At 39.5% G+C, this 21325-nt stretch overlaps 1 protein-coding gene across 2 annotated transcripts in view; it reads right to left on the bottom strand.

Annotated features, from left to right (window-relative positions):
- The window catches only part of Veph1 (ventricular zone expressed PH domain containing 1), a 197341-nt gene that overhangs the window by 104466 nt on the left and 71550 nt on the right, over nt 1-21325 (bottom strand). For both annotated transcript variants that reach the window (XM_035451715.1, XM_035451716.1), the window contains exon 6: nt 6024-6244. In XM_035451715.1, coding sequence (XP_035307606.1) covers nt 6024-6244 — 221 coding nt within the window. The remainder of the gene's footprint in view (nt 1-6023; nt 6245-21325) is intronic.

The raw sequence follows: 21325 nt of genomic DNA, 5'->3' as shown, positions 1-21325 counted from the left end.
AGCAGTTAAAAGCACTGGCTGTTCTTTCAGAGGACCCCACCCACATATTGGCTTACCACCACTTATAGTTCCAGTGCCAGGGATCCAATGCCTTCTTCTGGCCTCTGTGGGCATCATGTGACCATGACACACAGATATACTTTCAAGAAAAACTCTCATACACACAAAATAAAAAATAAGGTAAAAAAGACTAAATAAAGTAATATTAGTAGGGATTGGTTTAAGCTTGATCACACCTATTAATAGCATTCTTGGCAAAGACGTAAATGAGTGGTCCTCCATTCTCTTTGATTTCCGACCTGGGGTCAGTGAAGGATCTTCATTCTCAAGTTGTTTCTCCATGTCTTGGGGGGAGATGTATTACAGCAAGGATAGGTTCTGGTGTAGCTCCCATGATGTCAAGATATGAACTCTGGTTGCCAACATTTATAAACCCTATCTTCATAAGCCATGCTGTATGTTAGGGCAACACATGAACTCAAGTTTCTGGTGTTCATTGTAGCTCCAAGGAGGATCTGGGGCCATATTCATTTACATCCAATCTCCTTTCATTTTCCCTTCATTCTTCCCATAGGCCTATGGTCTTTATTTCATTTATTTTTTCTATTGTGTCATCTCTTTCCATCTATGTTAGGTATTTTTCTAGATGACAAAGTACCTGACAATATCAATTTAAACAGGGAAGGGTTCATTTTGGCTCACAGTTAGAGGCAACAGTGTACTATATTGAAAGACTCATAGAAGCAGGCTTGTGAGACAGTTGGTCATGTTCTCTTCACAATCAGGAAGCCAAGAGATCAATGGTGGGCTCAGCTAATTTTCTCCTTTTTTACTCAGTCTAGTCATGGAATGTTAATGCCTATATTCAGGGTATATCTTCACTCCTCTGTTAAACCTTTCTGGAAATACCCAAATAGACAAACTGATAAGTATATTTCCTCGGCGATTCTACACCAGTCAAGTGGACCATGAAGATTAACTATCCCAACTCTACTTTGTCAGGTTCACTTAAACATATCACTTTAAATCATAACATCCCTATTAAAATCCCCTCTTAAAATGTTTTTAGTCTATTTTTAAAACTCTTCAAAATTTTAACAGCTTTAACATAGGCAAGAACCCAAAGATTGAAGTCTCTTTTAAGGTTCAAGGCAATGTTTTAACTTGACCTCTTAAGAAATAAAAAAAGTGTCATACTTCCAACATATAATGACACAATATTTCCATTCTCCAAATAACAGGAGGATAGCAACGATATGTCATAGTATAGTAAGACTAAAACCCAGAAGGGCAAACATCAAATGCTGTGCCTCCTTATCTGGCACTTGGGGCTCATGATGGAATTGTCTGGGTAGCCACATCTCATCAGCTGCTTCCTGTGGTATGTACATATAACCTCTCTCTTGGGCTAGCTCCATTTCACATTCGCAGCTTTCCTCAGTAGATATTTCACCATTACGGCATCTCAGCATCCTGTGGTCTCCATAGCAACTTAGATCTCACTTTCCCAGTTTCATTCTTAGGGCTTCCTTGCAGAGAATAGAGCCCTGCTGCACACTGCCTGGCTTCAGCCACTTTCTGAAAATTTGAAAGATGTCATCATGACCCAATTTTCTCCTGTAATCTTCATGTTTGCAAAGCTAATACCAGATGGACAATGCTGGCAGGTTATGTTGCCAGTTTAATATATAGCCTGGCTCTCTTAGACAGAAGCTACAATAGCCTTTGTGTGCGTTCAACAATGACCCTAAGCTGGGTGGTAGTGGTACACACTTTTAATCCCAGCACTTGGGAGGCAGAGGCAGGCATATCTCTCAACCTGGTCTAAAAAAGCTGACCTAGGAAAATATTTCCTTAGGTGACCATTTGGAGATCCAAGTTCAGGCTCTTCCCTTTCAAATGTATTTATCATTCATACTCAAGAACCTTCAGTGAGTGAGGCCTTGCTCTTGGCATCTTTTCTATTTTCCAGCACAAAGTTCAGGGCTTCTCTGACCATGCTAAACTGTGCATTCATCACACCACACACCACCAGCAAATGCTGCTTGAAACACCTCGACTCAGGTTCAAGACTCTGGTATGTTTTCTTCCTATGTGCAAAAGTTTTCTGTTCTTACCATGATGGGGAAACCCACAGAATCAGCTGATCTGAGCTAATGAGAGATCACTGATTCAGGTCTGACAAATGAGGAACCTGTATAAGACCGAACTAGATTCCCTTAATATAGGTGACAATGGTGCGACTGGGACAATATATGAGGCTACTGGCAGTTAGTCCAAGATCTAACTCTAATGCACAAACTGATTTAGTGGAGCCCATTCTATATGGGAAGATTCCTTGCCCAGCCTAGACACAGGGCTGTGGAGGTGGGGGAGGTGCCTTGGTCCTGCCTCAAGGAGATGATGGGACAGACTCAGTAGACTTCTTAGGGGAGGACTTACCCTCTCTGAGGAACAAATGGGAGGTGAGGGGAATGGGGGGAAAGGAGAGAAGGGGAACTCAGATTAGAACATAAAAAATAAATTAATAAAAAATTTTAAAAAACTTTTCTGTTCTTATAGAAACAATGGCTTAATTATGGAAACAGAGACTTTTAATATCTTCCTGCCATCATCTCTCAAGACACAACTGTCAAATTACTGTCTTTGGATTGCAGTGTGTTGGAATATTTAGTTTTAGAAATTGCTATTTGAAAGTCCAACAAGTTTCATAAAAAATACATTCTGATTTGGTATTGGGGCAGAATTTCCAACAGTATCTGAAATGGCCCTATATGCACTTCTCTCTTTTTGTACTATGTGTTCAAGTGAAGTGACATCTCAACATTGATGATTATAAACTGAAAATAATGATCAACTCTAGAAAGCATTAGAGATATTCTATTTCTGCAGAATTAAATAGTCAACCAAACCCTAATTCTTTCTGAAAAAATAAACAAAACCATCTCTCTCATTAATGTGCAAATCTGCTTTAATTCCCAATAAAAGATAAAATTATATGTATATATAACAGAGATTTGTCTTAAAATAAATTTCTTTGTGATTTATTATCAGTGTTTGGTTGTATATTCATTTTTCTACATGCATGTACACACACACACACACACACACACACACACACACACACACACACACGGTCACAAAAACTGCTTGGCTATCAAGAAGTTGCAAGTAGAAAAGTTTGAGAAGCTGTGATCTATTGTATCAGTCATTGAACTCAAGACTGCTGCGGAACTGCTCAGCATCCAGTCACACAGTCACCAAGAGCATGCTCTCCACTTCCCCAGTTTTGACTGTATCTGGTAGGCAAGCAACCCAATAGTTAAGGGCTGAAAAGTGTAGGTCTCTTTTCCTAACTCCTTAGTCACCTAGTCAATGGAGAGTTGCCATTGTGCCTCCCTTTGTGTTTCCCCAGAATTGATTTCAAAATTTAAATGCCCCGCTTGCTTCTGTCATTTAGACTTTGATGGCTTTTATTTAAATACAAACACATTTTAGAGACAGCAGAACAGGGAAAATGCAAATAGGCTCACCTGCTGCCCTTTACAAAACTCACCAATTTATTCAGAATCTTTTTGGCAAGAGGAAGGCTCATCTGCTTTGGTTTTTCATTCTCTCTGGGATACTAATTGTTTTTCTTTTGATAGTCTTGTTGTTTTGGCCTGAAGTCTAAAATCTGGCCTGCTGAGCTGTGTGCCACATTTGTAAATTAGCTGACATCTGCTTTGAGTTTTATCATCTTTAATTTTCTTTCAGGATCACTTCACTTGTTCATTTTCTCTTTAATTGTAAGAATCAGGTTTTTGTCTTGGCTTTACACAAAAGTAAAGACCTTTCTGTTTTGGGGGGCATGGACTCAAATGAGTGGAATCACATGGTCCCAAGGAAGACTATTCAAGGAAAAGATGCTGGGAGAGAAACCTTAGCAACCATCCCAGAGAGGATGAGCCCTGGACACAAAAGGCTAGCTGTCCACACCACACTTCTGAGGTTCCCACTGAATAATTACAATCTGTTAGAAGGAGATTGACAGTGGGGTTGAACTGGGAGAAATGTTTGGAATTAAGAGAGGTTGAGAGTGGACATATGTGGGATGAATGTTGACTTTATTATGTATTTATTTATTTATTTCAGTGCTGGAGAGTGAAACCAAGGCCTCAGACGCAAGGCAAACTGCTCTACTACTGAGCTACATTCCCATGCCTCCCTCCCTTCCAACTGTCTCTTCTTCTTCACTTCCTCCTTTTTATCCCTCCTCCCCCATCACTTCATTTACTTCCTTCTCTTTCTCTTTTTACCTCAGAAAAAATAGTAAAGGGAGTATTATTACTAACAGGATTGGGATTATTTATCAAAGATTAATTTCACTGTTAAAGTATTGAGCCTTGTAACTTTTTCCCACTTTATAAAAAGCTTTCACACATACAAACTCAGAGATGTTTGTCAGTAACATGTCCCCTGTCTAGGGCATGTGCTTGAGCTTTTCTTCTGGCAAGTGTGTCCATCATGGCTGGAAGAGGTCACAAGCAGGGTGGCTGTGCACACGGTATAAACATTTCCTCAATACCAGCAGCAGGGACTCTCAACTGTTGCTTGAATTCTAATTGGCCTTAATAATAAAAGCCAGTCCTCTTGTTCTCCTCTCCCCTCCCTTTCTCCTCTTCAGGGTAGGAATAGAGGAGGGCAAGAAAGGAGATGCCTTGATAGAGGGAGACAGTACAGGTATGGAGAGAGGTCTGGCACAGAGGAAATGTTAGGGGATTCACAGGGATGACCCCAATTAAGAATCCAAGCAGTGGTGGAGAAAATGCCATTGATGCCCTTCCCCTATAATAAGATTGGTTTCTACCTTGGTTACCATCCCTAGAGCCTTCATCCAGTAGCTGTTTGAAACAGGAACAGGCACCCACAGGTAAGCACTGAACCATTTTGTGGAATTCAGTTGTGGAGAGGGAGGAAGGATGAGCAAAGGAGCCAAGACAGGGCTGGAGAGACCTTCAGAAACAGTGGATCTGACCTAGTGAGAGCATGAAGACCCTAGTCATAAAGCTGCAGAAACAGCACTGGACTGAACCAAGCCCTCTGAATGTGGGAGCCAGCTAGGAGGCCAGGGAAGTCTATGGGACCTCTAACAGTGGAGCCAGTCTTCAACCCTAGAGCACAAATGGACTCTGGGAACCCATTTCCTATGGAGGGATATTGTTGCAGCCTAGATACAGCAAGGAGGGCCTGGGCCCTCCCCCAAACAATATGACAGACTTTGAAGGTCCCTGGTGGAGGGCCTCTCTGTCTCTGGGGAGGAGTTGGGGGGATGGGTTGGGAGGGTTGGTGGGGAACATGGGAGGATGGGAGGGCGAGGGAATGGGGGGATGGATATGTAAATATGAGTGGTAATTAAAGAATTTAAATAAATAAATAAAAATAATTAAACCCAGAGTCAGATATCAGAATTAATGCTGAAAAATCACAGAAGCTGTACTACTGAATGCTCAGACCAAAGGGGTGATCATGTCTCTATGAATCCTCAGACTGAATGCACAGTCCTGTCTCTAGGAATTCTCAGACTGAATGCAATGAGCTCCTGTCTCCTCCAGCAGGATATTCCTCTCTCTGCCCAGCCATCACTCCTGTCTCCACCTCCCTAGTTCTGGGATTAAAGGTGTGAGCCACCACTGCCTGGCTTTGTTTCTCTTTTAGACTGGCATAATCTTGTGAAGCTCAGAATGGCCTTGAACTCACAGGTAGAACCCACCATCTCACTGTTCTCCAAGTTCTTTGAACACATCTTTATATGCTCTTCCTCTAGAATATAATTTTGTTCCCTAATTATTTAACTATTTAGTCTATTGGACAGTGACCTCTATCCCCCTGCTTAGATTCCCAGTAAAGAATAAACAAGTATCAAATGTTTGTTGAATAAATAAATGAGTGCTACTTGGCATTGCCATTTGTACTTCACTCTGTTTCTTTATCATATTTTACATTTCGTTTAGACATTTGTTCTGTTTGGCTTCTATAGATACCTGCCATTCCCAGCCTTGCCATTTTCCAGATGTCGGGAAAGCAGCTTGGCAATGTTGGTGAAGCTGTTGCTCATTCGGAAGATGTCCCTGCTGTGAGGGCCCAGGATGGAAGAGAAGGTATCAGTGATGCTCTTAATTTCCAGCAGCAGAATATGGTGAAATGAATGCTCCATGTTAGCCAGCTGGCTTATCAGGTATCTTAGGCAGCTCCTGGCTCTTTCCTGCCAACAACAATGAACAACAACAGAAGTCCGTGTATGATCATATAATATCAAAGTTTCATGAACTAGATTCCTTCAAAGAAATATGGGCAGTACTAATAATGTGAGCACATTTGAAGACATCACATTTGTGTGAATTCATGATATGCAATGTCAGAGGCATTGTCTATCCCCAAGTTAGAGTAAGAAGATAAAACTGGGGGATCTTCATCACACGCCTGGCACATCTTAGAAGTTAGGAACACATCACAAAAGGAAAAAGGATGGAAACCTACTGTCATGATGAAGCAGACAGAGCGAACAAAATACCCACCCAAAATACCCAAAATAAAAATGAAGTAGGAAAAAGAGACCCTGGGAAATTAATATTAAACAGTACACTAGGCACATCCCAGAGAGAAGGTAACATTCAAATTCAATGAAGTTTTTATAATTGAAATCCAGCATGCTCAGAAACCTTAGCAACAATTAGAGTTAAATTCATCCTGCTTGATACAGGGTGGCAGGGCCTGGCCAAATGAGATGTGACATTTTATTTATTGTTTGTCTCACTGACAGTGTAACTTCAAACTCCATGTACACGCCTCAGCTTCAGAGTCAGATTCTGCTTTAGCATTCTATAAAGTCATTCCACAAATATTTAAGAATCTCTGTAGCTCTGTGGAGAGGATTTCCTGGGTTGCAGATGGAGATCCCTTGCTATAGCAATTTCGTAGCATGTGTGAGGCCCTGGATTGACCCAGGGATTCTCTCTCCACCTCCCCCTCCAAATCCTTTCTCATCATAAAAAACTAGAACATTCTTTTCTTAGAAGCATTCATCTTCCTGATGGTGAAGGTGCCTGTGTGGAAGCTTGCTGAAATGAGCCTCTTTCTGAATGATCCTCTGGCAGCCAAACTGCTGAAGCGAAAATTAATCACATTTTGGGAACAAGAAAAATCTTAACTGCTTGGGACCCAGCATATGAATCCACGTCAACCTCACATCGTTTGTTCTGAAACCTTGGAGCATATCCAGGTTCCTCACAGGGGTAACAGATGTGATCCTGGATGTGAAAGTGTGATGCTAGGGCAAGAATGGGCTTATGGAACTCTGATGTCTTTCTCAGCTCCAAAGTATTTTGTCTCTGCAGCTTAGTGACTGTATCTGGTGCTCTCAGTCTTCCCCCAGTGGGGCAGGGTCAGCAGCACTTGTGTGTCATAATGTGGGCTGGTCGCTGTCAACTCAGGCAAAAATTCACAAGGGCAGTTAGTCTAAGTGTCAACGCTATCCCACATTCTCTTTAGTGCACAAGGAAGTTAGTGTAAGTGTCAAGGCTATCCCACATGCTCTGAACGATACTGTGAAGTAAGTGATGTGATGGCTGTCATTCTATGGGGAAGAAACTGAGGACAGACTAACATGCTCCAAGCCACATAGCACCCCTGTCTCTGACTATTGTGCCCTCAATGGCTTGGAACCAACCCTTTCCTTTCATGACAATTCCTTTCATTTGTCATCACCATTATGCAGTTCTTTTTGCTTAACTACATTTGATTTACCTGATCAGCATCATAAATACTCTGTAAATACAAAATAGGCCAGCAATTTTCAAACCTTTTTGTTTGTAGGGCCCCTTACCTCTTTTTGAAATGCTTGAAAGCCCCAAAGAGTTTTTGTTTGTCTGGACAGTACGTATCGATATTTGCCATTTGGAAACTAAACTGATAAATTAGAATCACCAATTCATTTAAAAATAATAAACCATATGCATGTTAGATACATATGTTTATGAAAAAAGTCTCATTCTTCAAAACATAACTTTTGCAAATTTCTAGAGTGTAGTGTTTGTTCATATGGAAAAAAACAGTATTCTTATATCTGTTCTTCACCTGATACATAATATCTGGCCCCATATAGAATATATAGTTGGAAAAATTAGTATTATTTTTAAAATAGCTTTGATAATTATGCACATTCTTCATGGATAGTACATGAAAGTCAGTAAGTTATAGTAACAATGTGCAATACTAATATTTTTGTTCTCTGGTACATTAAAATCCATCTTGCAGTTTTAATGGGTCTTTTACCCATGCATGATATTATAATATTAAGCATTGATTATTTAGCAAAACATTGGTTCACTAAATTAGGCATATCTTACAAATAGATGCATTTTATTCTATAATATCAGAAAATATTACATTTGACAAATCAGGAAAGGAGTCACGAGTTCCCATCCCTAGCTAAGTAAGGAGCTCTTGACAATTGATAGCTTTAAGCAAGGGTGTAATGTTGGGGGTGTGCGAGCATGAAGGGTGGAGCTGGGAGAAGTTACAGACAGGAGTAGGGGGAAATACGAAAAAAATTCATTGAATGGCATGTAAGAATTATCAATTAATAAAATACTATGTTTTAAAAGGAGAAAACAATAACAATATCGACAACAACCCCTGCAAATCTCAACTGTTCATATAACCATCATTTTTATCAGGGAAGTCCTTGCACTGGGGAAACCACCATGTTTAGAGTGGTGAGTATAGATTTTCAAAATTCTAATTTCCACTCCAACCTCAGATTTTATTACCAGCAACTGATAGAGTTGGCAATCTGTGTCCATGAGTTCCATATCTGTGGACTCAACTAACTTCAGATTACAATACTTAAGGGGGATACGGGCATCTGTATTGCACATGTGCAGACTGTTCTTGTCATTATTCCCTAAACAATTTAGCATGAAGATGATCTGCACAGCACTTACCCTGTGTTGGAAATGATATGTCATATGTGAGAGGATGAGCACATTAAGTGCTGTTTTCTGTAAAGGAATCAAATACTCTTTTCATCTTGATATCCACAGTCTATCAATCCCTGCCACACACATATTTTTTTGCTGTAACAAAATGCTGGACAAGAAGCAACTTAAGGGAAGGGTTTATTTGAATTTACAGTTTAAGGGGATATAGTCCATATATATGAATATAGTCTGACACATTGCATTATCAGTCTGGACATAGGAAAATGACAGGAATTGGGGGCAGGCTAAGAATATGAAAGGTCCCCAGGCACCTACCTCCTCCAGCTAAGCCCCACTTAAACCCCCCTGCTACATACACCAAGTAGAGGATTGTATTAGTCAGGGTTCTCTAGAAGAAAACAAAAACTTAAAGAATGGATCTATCTGTATGTATGTGTCTGTGTGTATATGTGTATATGTAAAGGGGGTCCAGCTAACCTAATAATAGCTGCCTATGAACAGAAGGTCCAAGAATCCAGTAGATGGTCAGTGCACAAGACTGCATGTCTTAGCTGGTGTTCAGTATACTCTGAAATCCCAAAGAAGTAGGCTGTAATGTCAGAGAAGGAATGAACTTGCTAGTGAGAACAAGAGCAAATGTGGCACGGTGGGGAGGGGAAGAGCTTCCTTCTTCCATGTGCTTTATATAGGCTGACAAAAGAAGGTGTGCTCCAGATTAAAGGTGGATTTACCTTCCTCAAAAAAAAAATCTGGATTAAGGTTTATCATCCCACAAACAAAAGATCCGGATTAGAAATGGGTCTTCCCACTTCAAATGATTGAATTAAGAAAAAACATCCCTCACAGATATGCCCAGTCATTTGAGCTTTAGTTCATTCCAGATGTAGTCAAGTTAACAACCAAGAATATTCAGCACAGTATGCTCCTTGTCAATTTGACACACAACTGTATCTCTTTATGTCAGACCTAATTTCCAAATGAAAACAATAACTGAGTTATATTGATGAGTAACATGATATAACTTCCCCTCATACAACTGCAAATGCAGGTAGCAGTGTCCCTTGAGGGACATTCTTTCAGTATCTCAAACTAAAATATGACAATCACTGATATTCTTTTAATCGCTTTTACATTACATGGTAGAGAAATAGAGGAAAGAAACACAAATATTTGTGCAAACACATGGCTAACAAATATGACAGAAACACGTCAATTATAATCTCGTTTCTGCAACTGGCCATACGGCCTTAGTTGGCATTTATAACCACCTTCCTCTGTACCTGTAGCCCAAACATCCACATAAAGCCTTAAATGCTTTAAAAAGTTTCCAAACACACAAAAACAGAGCCAAATGCAGCTTCCTGGTCTCATGACTCTCATGCTGTCCACAGTACTGAGATGTGTCTCTCAGCACCTGCCTATGGGAGGAGTCAGCTGCCACCGGCCACACATTAGTGCCATGCACTAAGCTAAGCTACACCAGCAGCAGTTGACAGTTTAAGATTCATTTCATGCAATCAAAAAATAATACAGATGCTCAATAAAGACAGATCCAGACAGAAAATAACCTTTTAAATGGGTTATGATATGTTTTAAAATATACACAGGTTTAGGAGAGAAAAGAAAGGTAGAAATGGTTATAGATTAAAAAATAGTTTAAAAATAATAAAAAGTCCTTAAAAAGAAATAGAATAAAAAATCATAAGCCACATAAAGATGGAAATACATAGAGAGTCTGGATTCTATATGCTATTTTGTTGTCTTTACATTTTCTGATTGCTAATGAAGGAATGACAACTGCTAAGATGCACTGGGTTATAAAAACTGGATTAAACTAACCTATATATTTAAAAAATGTCTTGACTTCAAAATGGAAGTCAAAATATAGGTTACTTTGGGGAAGAGGTTATGCTTTTATTTCCATAGGAGATGAGAGGCTATAGAGTCATGCCAGGTTGATATGGTTCATATTTGATGGAGGAAGACACCCTGAAAATCCTGACTACAGAATGAATAAGTAAATAAACCTAGAAGAACTACAAGATGCATGATGTATATTTTACCTGCTCAAATATAAAACAAAAAATCATCTTTGGCTAATTTGTGTACAACATACAGTCTATACTTGTATTAATGCAGATATGTATGTTACCTTTAAAAGTTTATGTGTTTTCAGAACAGGGGGCAGAAACCAATAAAAACAGATATCCCAGGTGACCCAGCATCCAGAGTAGCTTCAAGGCCTTCCAGATGATCCAGTCTCACAAAATATAACCACCAAGACTTTACAATTATCCTGATTTTCTCAATGTTCCCCCAAAGATGCTAGTGCACCCAGACAACAGAGAGCAGTCTAGAAAAAACAATGGCTACATTTCCAAATGATGGTTTATGGATGTTTGTCATCATTTAAGGGGTCTGGTTAAAAGTTATTGGTCATAGTAAAAAAAAGCTAAACAAAAGCATTAAATTCAAAGATCTCTCTCTAAAGGAAAAAAAAGGGGAATATGACATTGAAATAATGAGATAAAAGAATAGATTCTTGAACTTACTTTAATCCAAAAACCAACTACTAATCTCAAAATATTTTTACATTGGTATGGATTTTGGTTTATTGATACAAATTAAAAGTTAATTTTGTTTAGGGTATTGTGTTTATGAAGCTCATTTAAAAATGTAATATACAATTAAGAAATATAGATTAGTAGTCATCTATAATAGTAAAACTTATAGTCATGTTAGGTATGTTTTCAGTTCATACACAGATACAGTTAGATAGATAGATGATCTTCAAACACATCAAAGACCTACAGAATATGACATTTAATACATTTAATAACCTAATGCTTTTCATGACAGTGAGATACATCTGCTTCTGATAGCACTGACTTGCTTCAAAAGGAGATGATGGGCGCTGAACAAACTACATAAGGAGTTTGTTTTCTTTATGGCAAAAGCTAGCCATTTGGACAAAGAAACTGCCCTTGTCTCAATTGCTGACAGTATACTGCCCAAACTGGACCAGTAGGGCACACATAAAAAGCAAATTGCCAAACTTTGCCCAGACAAAGTACAACAGTCCTTCAAAATTCCTTGCTTCTGAGAAATGTCTATCAGATATAAGGCCTATAGGGCAAAGTTGGATGCCACCAAATTGCAGAAGAACTCTGGGTGACTATCCAGGCAATCAGATGTTCTTGTTGCTATGTAACATTAAACACTTCTGGGGTCTTTGAGGGAGTTAAAGACTAAATAATTAAACTTATAGTTTTCTTTAATTATGATTAAAAGTAAATTAGGTATAAAACTTTAGACTCACAAAGATGAGATATATAATAGAGCATTTTCTCTAATTTTGCCAAATATAAATGGACTAGATATTGTAACTCGATAACTGTTTTTGTTATATATAGTTTTATTATGTTAAAATTAAAACATTCTTTTTTAATTAGACAAAAAGGGGGAAATGTTATGAAATAATATTTTGGTACACTGTAAAGATGTGTCTTTGCCAAGGCACTTTCTGATTGGTTTAATAAAAGAACTCACTGGCTAATAGCTGGGCAGGAAGTATAGGTAGGACAACCAGACAGAGTACATGGGGAGGAAGAAGGACAGTGTCTGGGGAATTTCAAGAGACACAGAGAGAAGCAAGGTGAACACACTGTGTTGAAAAAAGTTATAGCCACATGGCTAAGGGTAGATAAGAAATATGGGTTAGTTTAAAATGTAAGAATTAGCTAGTAACCAGCCTGAGCTATCAACTGAGCATTTATAATTAATATTAAGTCTCTTTGTGTTTATTGGGGAGCCAGCAGTCTCAACAAAAAACTCCACCTACAACTACCCATTCTGTATTTCCTCCATCTTCTGCAAGTACCTCAGCAGGTCTTGGCTCTTTTCCTGGAGGAGTGAACCATACCTTCTTTCCTGAATGATCTGTGCCCTCTCATCCTGTCTGGATTAAGCTATTGTAGTCCCCCATTGGTTTTAATCACAGGTTATGGTACCACCATGAGATACCCTAAGGAGCTCCTGCACTGAAGACATAGTCTTCTCATCTTCATCATGGAGAAATAATCCAATGTCCCCTTGATAATCTGGATTCAATTGCTCCTCCTAACAATGTTATTCTTTTTTTAGCCTGTTGACTTAAGGGCTTCAAAAACCCAAAGTGACCAGGGAAGTCTGAATTTTCTGTTCAATGAATGTTTGTAGTGGCTCCTGGCAGGAGTGCTCCCACCTCTGGAACTAAAACTTCTAGACCAGCAGAACTTACGGTAGGGGGACAGGAAGCAAAAAATTTCCTAGTAGGCTAATAGAGGTCATATGGAGTGAAAATATTCCCCTTTCCACCCATTGATTCCTGGACCCATGGATACTGGTAATGAGAGAAACCATACCATATATTGGATGCTGATTAAAAAGCATATACTGCTTTCTGAAAAACTATATCCAGTACTTCAGGCTGCTGCCACCTAATTGGCCATTCCATCTTTCTGCTGCTTCCAGCTGCTTCAGAGTGGTGGGGACCATGATAAGAGCAGTAGATTCCATGCTCATGGTTCCACTGTTGTGACTCTCTGGCTGTGAAGTGAATTCCTTAGTCAGAAGTAATACTGTAAGGAATGCCATGGCAGTAGAAAAGGCATTCTGTAAGACTACTGATGGTGGGTTTGGCAGAAGCATTACATACAGGAAAAGTAAATCCATAACCAGAGTATCTACTCAAGTAAAGATAAAGCATTGCCCTTTCCATAGAGGACATGTTCCCAAGTAGTCAACCCGCCACCAGGTTTCTGGCTGATCACACTTGGGAATGGTACTAGATCTGGGGCTCCGTGTTGGTTTTTGCTGTTGGCAGATCTAGCACTCAGCTACAGCTGTGGCCAAGTAAGCCTTGACGAGTGGAAGTCAATGTTGTTGTATAACCCCCATCTCTGCTAGCACGGCTACTTTGATTGTGGGCCTGTTGGGCAATAGCAGGGATGGCTGGGGAAAGGGGTTGACAATTGTTTTAACTAGGGTTTCTATTGCTGTGAAGACACCATGACCACAGCAACTTTTATAAAGGAAAACATTGAATTGGTGGCTTACAGTTCAGAGGTTTAATCTGTTATTATCATTGCATGGCAGTATGCAGGCAGACATGGTCCAGGAGAGGGAGCTGAGAGTTCTTACATCTTGACTCAGAGGCAACAGATAGTGGTCTGAGACACTGGGTGGGTTCAGTAACCGTAGCTGTTGGCAAATGGAAAGCTTATTCCAAATACTTAAAATGTTCATCCTTATACCTCTTGCTCTGGAAACACTTTTTGTACCAAATGTGTATTAGGGTTGTCTAGAGGAACAAACTTTTAGAATAAATATCTATCTATCTATCTATCTATCTATCTATCTATCTATCTATCTATCTCTCTATCTCAATCATGGCTGCCTATAAACAGAAGGTCCAAGAACCCAGTAGTTGTTCAGTGATGGGGGATGTCTTTTTGTATGCTGTGTATACATGTTTCTATTATCAGTTGATGAATAAATGCTGATTGGCCAGTAGCCAGGCAGGAAGCACAGGTGGGGCTACCAGACTAGGAGAATTCTGGGAAGAGGAAAGGCAGGAAAACATTTGTCAGGGAGACACCATGTAGCTACTAGGAAGATAAGATGCCAGACATTCTCTGGTAAGCCAAGACCATGTGGAGATACATAGATTAATAAAAATGGGTTAATATTTAAGAGAGAGCTAGCCAATAAGAAGCCTAAGTCATTGGTCAAATGGTTTATAATTAATATAAGCCTCTGTGTGTTTATTTGGGACTAAACTTCTGCGTGACTAGTGGGACAGAAACTTTCATCCATAGTTCAGACATTCAGGTTGGATGTCTCAGCCACTTTTCAGTATATGCCAGAATTCTGAAGAAGCAGACTCTAATGCCAGTGAAGGAATAGATTTGCTAGAGGGAGTGAGAACAAACAGGCAAACAGAGAATGAGCCTCTGCATTCCATGTCCTTTATATAGGCTTTCAGCATAAGGTGTGGTCTAGATTAAAGGGTTATCTTCCCACCTCAAAGTTCTGGATTAGAGGTGGGTCTGTGTATTTCAAATGATTTAATTAAGAAAAAAAATTCCCCACAGGTGTGCCCAGTCATTTGAGTTTTAGTTAATTCCAGATGTAGTCAAGTTGACAACCAAGAACATCCATTGCAAGGACCAAATGTTCAGACACAAGAGCCGATGGGGGTCATTTCACATCTGATACACAACGCATGGGGGCATTAGAATCAGTCTCTCACAAGTTTCCAGGAGAACTATGGTAATATTCATAGTTGAGCTAAAAGTGAAAAGCTCACTTCATCCCTCTCTCCAGATAACAATTTCATTCAAATGCAATAACCATGGGCTCCTTGTCAGTCATTATCCTAAGTAAAAAAATTCTTTGAAAGAGTTATTCAGATGGTCTGGTAAGACAAAGGCCTAAGATGCTTTCCTAAGTTAACGTCTATATTTTTGTATTGAAATGGGCATCATGAAAATATTCAGGGTTGAGATACAATAAAACAATTATTTCTAGTGTTTCATCAAACTAAGTGAGTCCTTGTCAGGGAGGAGAGGTGGGGTCTAGAAAGGCAGTAGAGGAATGTTTGCCACCAGGGAACCTTTGGAGGATGTCTGCAGACATTTTTTGGTTGTTGTAATTGAAGATATAGGAGGGTAGAATGGCAGAATTCCGTGGGAAAAGGCCAGAGATGCTGTCAAACATCACGTAACACAGAGGATAGCCCCCAGCTAAGGGTCATCTAGCCCAAAGCATCAATGGTGTCAGGCTGAGAAATTCCTAGTTAAGTGAAAACTGGCTCTTCCCCTGGTCCCATAACTGTCAATATAATCTGATGCCACTGTCCTGATTTGTGGTAATCACTAGAGGTTTTTGCAAACTATTGCTTTGTGCTATCAGTGCAGATGTCAACTCAGTAGACACAGTAAGCAATGTCCTATGAACACTGCATTATTGTGAAACTAACTCTGCCATCACAGGTCCCTTGAAAGGACTTAAGGAGTCATGGGTCACACTGAGAATTGATGAACTAGAGTCATACTTGGCAACATTTTCTGTAAGGAACAGACAGCAAATATTTTTAACCTAGTGAGCCATGTGGACTCTGTTTTTTGAAAACAGTTGTTGACAGTACTACCTGACTGTGTGGGACTGGATTTGGCCATAGGGAACAATTTACTGACCTCTGAACTAGATTATGTGGCAAAATTGCATTGGCCATTTTGTTTATCTGTAATCAGTGTTACAATTTAGTTTTAAATGTGTGGGTTTGTGTGTGTGTGTGTGTGTGTGTGTGTGTGTGTGTGTGTGTGTGTTAACTCTTACTTCATAAATCTTTTCTGTTATTCTTTATCAAGATAATAGGAAAGTGACAAAAAAGAAAATTGGTGGCCTGGGTACCTGATATAAGGATAGTTTTCCTTGACTCACCACTCAGTATGTGCCAGGCAATAGACATGTTTACTCCCCCACCCCACCCTCATAAGTTTATAAGTTTGTTTGTGTGTGGTAACTCTTACTTCATAAATCTTTTCTGTTATTCTTTATCAAGATAATAGGAAAGTGACAAAAAAGAAAATTGGTGGCCTGGGTACCTAATATAAGGATGGTTTTCCTTGACTCACCACTCAGTATGTGCCAGGCAATAGACATGTTTACTCCCCCACCCCACCCTCATAAGTTTATAAAATGGGTTGTCAAATGAGGGTACCAGTACCAAAAGGACAATAAAGACAGGTTACAGGGAAAGAGGCACACGTGAGGCAAAGCTGACACTGAATTGAGAGTTGACTGATTACAGAGTTAGGATGTTTCCAGTTTCCAGGGCTGATGACTGCCAAGTCAATGCAGTCCTCCTCACTACCATATTTCTTTCCTGTGATCACAGCAAGCATTGTCCTTCTTCATTGGACCTACAAGCTTCCTGAGACCCTTTCTCAACATTGTCTTCTCATATAATGGAATTGTCTGAGATGCTCTTAGGGCAAATCTAATGTCTAAAAGGCTCCCATTTCCCAATTCCTACTTAATTTCACTGGAATGGGTGGGGTCCATTTTTAAATGTTCCAAATGATTCTACTGGGAGACCAGGGTTGAAAAACCACTTGTTTATGTAGGGTTCTGTAGCTCTGAAATTTTGAGAATTTGCTGATTTAGAAATTTGTGGATTTGGCCTGAAAATCCACTTTTTCCTTTTCTGTAACTTTTATCAATTTCTAAAGGAGTAATAAAAATGATAAACTTGGTTGGTTGAATAAGCATTCTATTCACTCATGACTGCTGTCCGATATCACTGACTTAAACACTATCTTTTTTCATAGATGATTCTTTGAGGTTTCCAGTACACTAAGAGAACCCCAGCAAGGTCCACTGGACCGTGGCAAAAGGAGAGTGTGTTCAATGCTTTCTCGATGGATCTTTGCCCAGTGATTCCAAATGCTTCTTAGGAATGCTTAGAGTCCCAAGCGTGACCCCGTGCTTAGCTTCTTAAGCATGCTGTTACATGACAGTGCTTTTAGCAATGTCATACAATGGCATCCTTAAGAAGCTAAGATATTTAACTCCAGACATAGAGCTGGAAGATTTTATGTTGGCCCCTCTTTCCATCCCAATTCTTTGCCTGTAAGAGGCCCAACTCATTCTGTTAGCCCCCCAAAATTTTCAGGCTTTAACACTAAAATGTTCTTGCTGTGGGGGATGTATTTCTCAGTTCAGATGCTGAACATTGCCTCAGGCCATTCCTAAAGACCTGGCCTCCAAGAGTGGCACCAGTGGGAAGAGTGAAACCTTTAGGAAGTGGGACTTACCAGACACTGCAATGTACCTGCTAATGGGAAAAGAGATTCTGGTCCATTTATCTTTCTTTGTTCTCCTTGGCTCATGACTTAAAAGCAATGGAGACAATTGGTAATGACAGAACCTCCAAATTATGAGCAAAATTAAAACTCTCCTTGTGAGCTGTTTTAAGTGTTTTGTCTTAGTGATGGAAAGCTAGCTCTGGCTATGAGCAAATCAGGACACTTGATTATTTTGTTACCTTTGAGTGTCTAATAGAAACAACTTACTGGAGGGGAGGTTTATTATTTATTCAATTGCTTTTTTGGAACAGAGTCTCACTATGTATCCCTGGCTGGCCTGGAACTCACTATGTAGACCAGGCTGGCATTGAACTTGCAGAGATCCATGTACCTTTCTTGCCAAGTGTTGGGATAAAAGATGTGGGCCAAGGAAAGGTTTATTTTGACTCAGTTTCAGAAGTTTTAGTTCATCCAAGAAGGGAAAACACGATGGAGTTTGTTTGGGAAACATGAAGCTAGAGACTCTCAAATCACAGTTGCAGGCAGGAAGCAACGAACACAGGCAAAATCCAGGCTAAGGCACAAGTGTCAAAGGCCTACACTACTCTCCTTCTCCAGCAAGCCTAGTTCCTTACCGCCTAAGGCTCCACCAGTTTCAAAATAGTGCCACCAACTGCATCAAGCATTGAAAACAAGCCCAAGGAGGATATTTCAAATTCCCAAGCCATAACTGTTATCAAATTCTCGAGTCTGGGGAAATAGCAAAGTACTTCAGTAGGTTTTTAAAGAAGTGTATATTTTATTGATTCATTGAGAATTTCATACGTCCATATGATGTATTATGACCATATCCATGCCCATTTCTATCTTTAACTTAACCCAGATCTACTTTCTACCCTCTATTCCTCCATCCCAATTTCATGTCTTCTTTAAAAAAAATAACCTACAGAGAATAACTTTTGCTGTGCAAATACTCCCCACTCTTATCCTTAGAGAAACGGGTCCTCTCTTCCCCCAAGCCATCTGTTGTTAAAAGTGCCTCAACTTGGGATGAGGGTTTGTGAGCTCAGTGAGTTCTTGCTTAACAGAAGTCATCACAGGTTCAATGATGATGTATCATGGTATATACCCTTTCTCTTCAGATATATGTGGGCATCTCTAAATCATACATTTATACAGTATATGTCCCACAGAAGTATATGTATATATCACACAGAATTCTTTCTCCCTCATGGTAGCTAAGTTCTATGAAGTCATAAATGATAAATTGGAGAACAATAAAGTATTTCTTGTAGAAAACAGAGGTCTAGGAACCTACAAGCTTCTGATTAACAGAATTTTTGCCAACTGAACAATATAGAAGTTTATTGTGTGTATGTTTTGTCTAAAGACAAAAATGTCTTTTTACTGGTATATTTTTGTGCAAAAGCATTTTACTTAATACATAATGTTGATTCTTAAAATTGAACTCATTGCCAACAGCTGTGTAACTTATGACAGAATGATTTATATGTAACATCTGGGTTTCCTCTATAAGGTCTATCAAGATCTTTCGAAATTAGGGACACTAGAGAACACTTAGAAACATACTTGGGTGATACAGTAAAAGACACACACACACACACACACACACACACACACACACACACACACACATACACACACACACACACACAGATGAGAGAAATGTGGTACTAGGCCATAAAAAGTAAATATCTTTGAGGGTTGGAGAGCTGTCTCAGTGGTTAAAAGTTCCAACTGCTCTTGGAGAACACCTGATTTAGGTTCCCAATACCCATGCCATGTTACAGTTGTGAACCACCTGTAACTCCAGTGCCATGGAGTTCTATGGGCACCTGAACTCATATGCACATAACCACACACAGATACACATGCATATCCATAATTTAAAATAACAAATAATTGAATGACTGGAATATGAAGACAGGGTGTCAAGAAAATATTTTGGCTTCTCTGAGCATGTCTATGAATGACTGGGAAACAACATGAGCATTTGTTTAGGCTTACCAAGGCATTTTAGTGAATGGGTGAATTTACTAACATGAAATCACTGAAGGAGATAGAGATTGCAGGTAGGTAGGTGTACAGGCTGATAGTCAGATGATATGGGAAGGTAATAAGAATACAAATTGATTTATGGGTATATATCTTTGTGCTTCTCCTAGAAAAAGACACTCCAGAATGTTAGGACATGATGTCCTAGGAAGCCACCCCCATCAAAGCCAGAGGAATGCAAATGTAACCTTATGGGGGTCAGGTTGGTGTTCTTATGGTACTGGATACTGAACCTAGGGTCTCCCATGTGTTGAGGGGCACTCTAGTGAGCCATGCCCTGCAGCTGGTGAACCACACCCTTCAACTGGTGAGCCACACCCTGCAGCTGAGCATTTTGTGTGAGTCTCTTGCATGTCTTCCAGTTTGTCTTTCCTAGTGCTTTCCACCTGGAAAGCACTTTTTTCTACTTCATTCACACTAACTGGACGTCTCTCTCATTAGCAAATGACTACATATTAGAAGTTATGAGAGATGGAGATGTTTGCCTCAAAATGTCATTCTTCAGCCATTTGCTTTTCTGTTATAGCTCAAGCTGATCCCAGAACAATGAGCAATAGTGGGCAGCATTGACATATGATGAAAGCCTTTAGTTTTCTCTCTAGATTCTACAAATAAAAGATAATTTAAAAGATGCTTAAATAATGTTATTTTTCGTTTTTGATTTTTTAAAATCAGTTTTACATATATTGTACAGTAGTTAGTGTTCACCAAGTCGTTGTTAGCTCATTGACAAAGCTGAGTGATACTCACTAATTCCTGTCTGTCTGACTTTTAAAGTTATTTTAAAAAAATGGAAAAATGGGAGTGCAAGTCTCATTAAATAAATATCCTTTGTTCCTTGTGCAGTTCTTTTTCAGATAGTGGTATCTATTACTTTAGAATTATATTAGCAATTCACCAACCAAATAATCGGTTTTCACATAGTGTCTTAGTTAGGTTTTCTATTGCTGTGGAGAGACACCATGACCATGGTAACTCTTATAAAAGAAAATATTTAATTGGGGCAGGTTACAGCTCAGAAGTTTAGTCCACTATCATCATGGTGGGACATGGCAGTATATAGGTAGACATGGTGCTGAAGAAAGAGCTGGGAGTTCTACATCTTGTTCAATAGGCAATAGGAAGTGAACTGTCACACTGGGCATGGCTGGAGCATACATGAGAACCCAAAGCCCACCTCCACAGTGACACATTTTCTCCAACAAGGCCATACCTCCTATTAGTGTCATTCCCTAGGGCCAAGCATTCAAACACATGTGTCTATGGGGGCCATTCCTAATCAAACCACCACATAAGTAAATTAAAACTTTAAAAGCAGCAACTTTCTTGAACTGTCTATAGAAACCCTGAAATGGTGGGTTATTTCAAAGGATTGGGTCTTGGCCAATGAACTTCCACTTTTAGCATCACTGCCAC

Source organism: Cricetulus griseus (genome assembly GCF_003668045.3).
Source record: "Cricetulus griseus strain 17A/GY chromosome 1 unlocalized genomic scaffold, alternate assembly CriGri-PICRH-1.0 chr1_0, whole genome shotgun sequence".
NCBI classification, from domain to species: Eukaryota; Metazoa; Chordata; class Mammalia; order Rodentia; family Cricetidae; genus Cricetulus; species Cricetulus griseus.
Note: the sequence above shows the minus strand (reverse complement) of the source record. Positions and strands in the feature narration are given on the sequence as shown.